We start from the raw sequence: 2,018 nt of genomic DNA on the forward strand, positions 1-2,018 counted from the left end.
GGCCCGCCGCGCTCCCCGGGGCCATGCGCCCTGGGCGCGCGTTCCGACCTGGCCCGGCCCTGCGGCGCCCGGCCGCCCGCAACTTCGCGAGGCTGCGGCGGCGGCGGCGGCGGCTCTGCGGCGGGGCTCGCTCTCGCCTCGGCGGCGGCGGCGGCAGGTGGCTTCGGCTCCTCTCCCACCAGATCCCGGTACCGCCTCCTGAGCACCACGTACGTGGCCGCGCCCGGCCCCTCCTGCCTGACGGTGGCCACGGAGTTGACGAAGCCCTTGAAGAGCTCCCGGCGGCGCTGCAGCTCCGCCGGGGCGGCCTGGGGGTCGCGCAGGAAGCGCCTGAAGTGGCCCAGCATGTCGGCGTTGGCCACTCGCCCGCCCGCCAGGCAGAGGAAGTCCAGCAGCTCGGCTTGGCTCAGCTCCGCGGCCATGGCGCGCTCCGGCCGGCCGGCCGGCGATCCCCACTTCGCGCCGCTCACCTCCGCCGGCCCAGCGCGCAGCCCTCTCTCTCCGCCGCCTCCTCCGCAGCCGCCTCCATCAAGCCTTCGCCCGCCCGGCCCAGGGCGCTCCGCCGGGGACAGAAGCCGGCCACGCACTCGCGCTCCTGCGGCGGGCGCGGCGCCGACCGTAAAAGTTCCTCCAGGAGTCGCGCTCACCTGCCCTCCGCGGCCCCGCCCACTTCCCCACCTCATCGCCCCGCCCCGCCCCCGCGCGGCTCCTCCCCCTCCCGCCCCTGCTTGTCTTCCCCGTTGACCCGGCCGGTTTCGCTGCGGTTTCTTTCCCAGCCGAGCTCCGAGAAAGTGGCTGCGCGGGCGAGGCGAGAGCCGAGTTCAGCGAGAAAGGGCTGGTTTCGCACCCGCAGGCGCTCTAGTTCACCTCTGCGGGCGGCGCGGGAGAGACACGACTTCCAGTCTGACTCCCGCTTTCTCTTGGTTGTTCTTTCGTGGGCTAACACCTGTCTGCGTGAACTATATCGCTTGGCCTTTGTTGTTACTACGTGCCGACGCGTTGGCTCCAACGCATGGCGACCGTAGGACAGAAAGCTCCTTGCTCAGCTCTGATAGACTCCGGGCTATGTCCCCCTTTCTGGAATCGCTCCATCTCCTACTTGGGCTTTCTTCTTCTTCTGCCTTCGACTTTCCCGGCCCTTGCCTTCTGATTCCTTAGCTTGGAAAAGTTCATTTGGAAAGAGGGACGCAGGAAGGTGGCTTCAAATCCTGGACTAAGGACACGGTTCTGTGCATGCTTAGAAAAAAGGCACTAAGTGTCCCCCAGGTTGTCTCCCTCGACAAACTGGGGGGATAAAACCTCACCCAGAGATTGCCCCGCTTGTTTGCAATCCAGATCCTGCATCTCCGACTGCCATCATGAATTAAAACGGTGAATGTGGAAGGGATCGTGTTTGCCAGGTTGGGCCAGGATGTTTTGCTGAGAACAAGACTCGGTCCTCCCCACCCTCTTCCTTGTACAGATATCAACTGGACCGGCAGGTGACTTTTCATCCAGTGCTGGTAACAAAGGATTGCCATCCAGCACGCCTGAGGACAGATGGTGGTTGAGGGTGCAAGGCAGGCTGTGTGGCTCCATCCTCCAAAAGAGGGGTGCCTGGGGGTTCCAGAGGCATGACCAGGGCCCCTGGGTGGCATCCACTGCCCAGTGCATTTGCTCCCTGAAGAAATTTGCAGCCTCCATTCGAGGCTGAGTTAAATTGGCAAAGGAGCCCGTCTTTAAAGGCTGCCCTCCCTAGCTAGGAAAGAAAAGTGCTTGCAAGAGTTAGAAGCATGAAGCAGTGCTTTTTAGACTAATGGACTATCAACATTGCTACACGAGCTTTTGTTGGTAAAATGAAGTAGGTAAACCTTTTGTTTTCAAGGGCAAAACTGAAGCTTTCTGTCTGGTGCAGAAAAATGAAATTAAACTATTTGTCTAAAAGGTACAGCATTCTACGGTTCCCTAGAAGAGCCTAACCTGGTGTTTCAAATGTGTTTGTGGGATGCTGGAACAACTTTTAGGATTCTTCCAACCAG

The 2,018-nt window shown here is 61.2% G+C and overlaps 1 protein-coding gene across 1 annotated transcript in view; it reads right to left on the reverse strand.

The window, feature by feature from the left end:
• SOWAHB (sosondowah ankyrin repeat domain family member B) overlaps positions 1-484 on the reverse strand; it is a 2,700-nt gene extending 2,216 nt beyond the window's left edge. The window contains exon 1 of the mRNA XM_044428484.1: positions 49-484. Within this exon, the coding sequence (XP_044284419.1) occupies positions 49-422 (374 nt within the window). The 5' untranslated portion in view covers positions 423-484. The remainder of the gene's footprint in view (positions 1-48) is intronic.
• Between the last annotated feature and the right edge of the window lie 1,534 nt (positions 485-2,018).

This window comes from Varanus komodoensis, unplaced genomic scaffold, assembly GCF_004798865.1.
Source record: "Varanus komodoensis strain SLA01 unplaced genomic scaffold, ASM479886v1 scaffold2, whole genome shotgun sequence".
Classification (NCBI taxonomy): domain Eukaryota; kingdom Metazoa; phylum Chordata; class Lepidosauria; order Squamata; family Varanidae; genus Varanus; species Varanus komodoensis.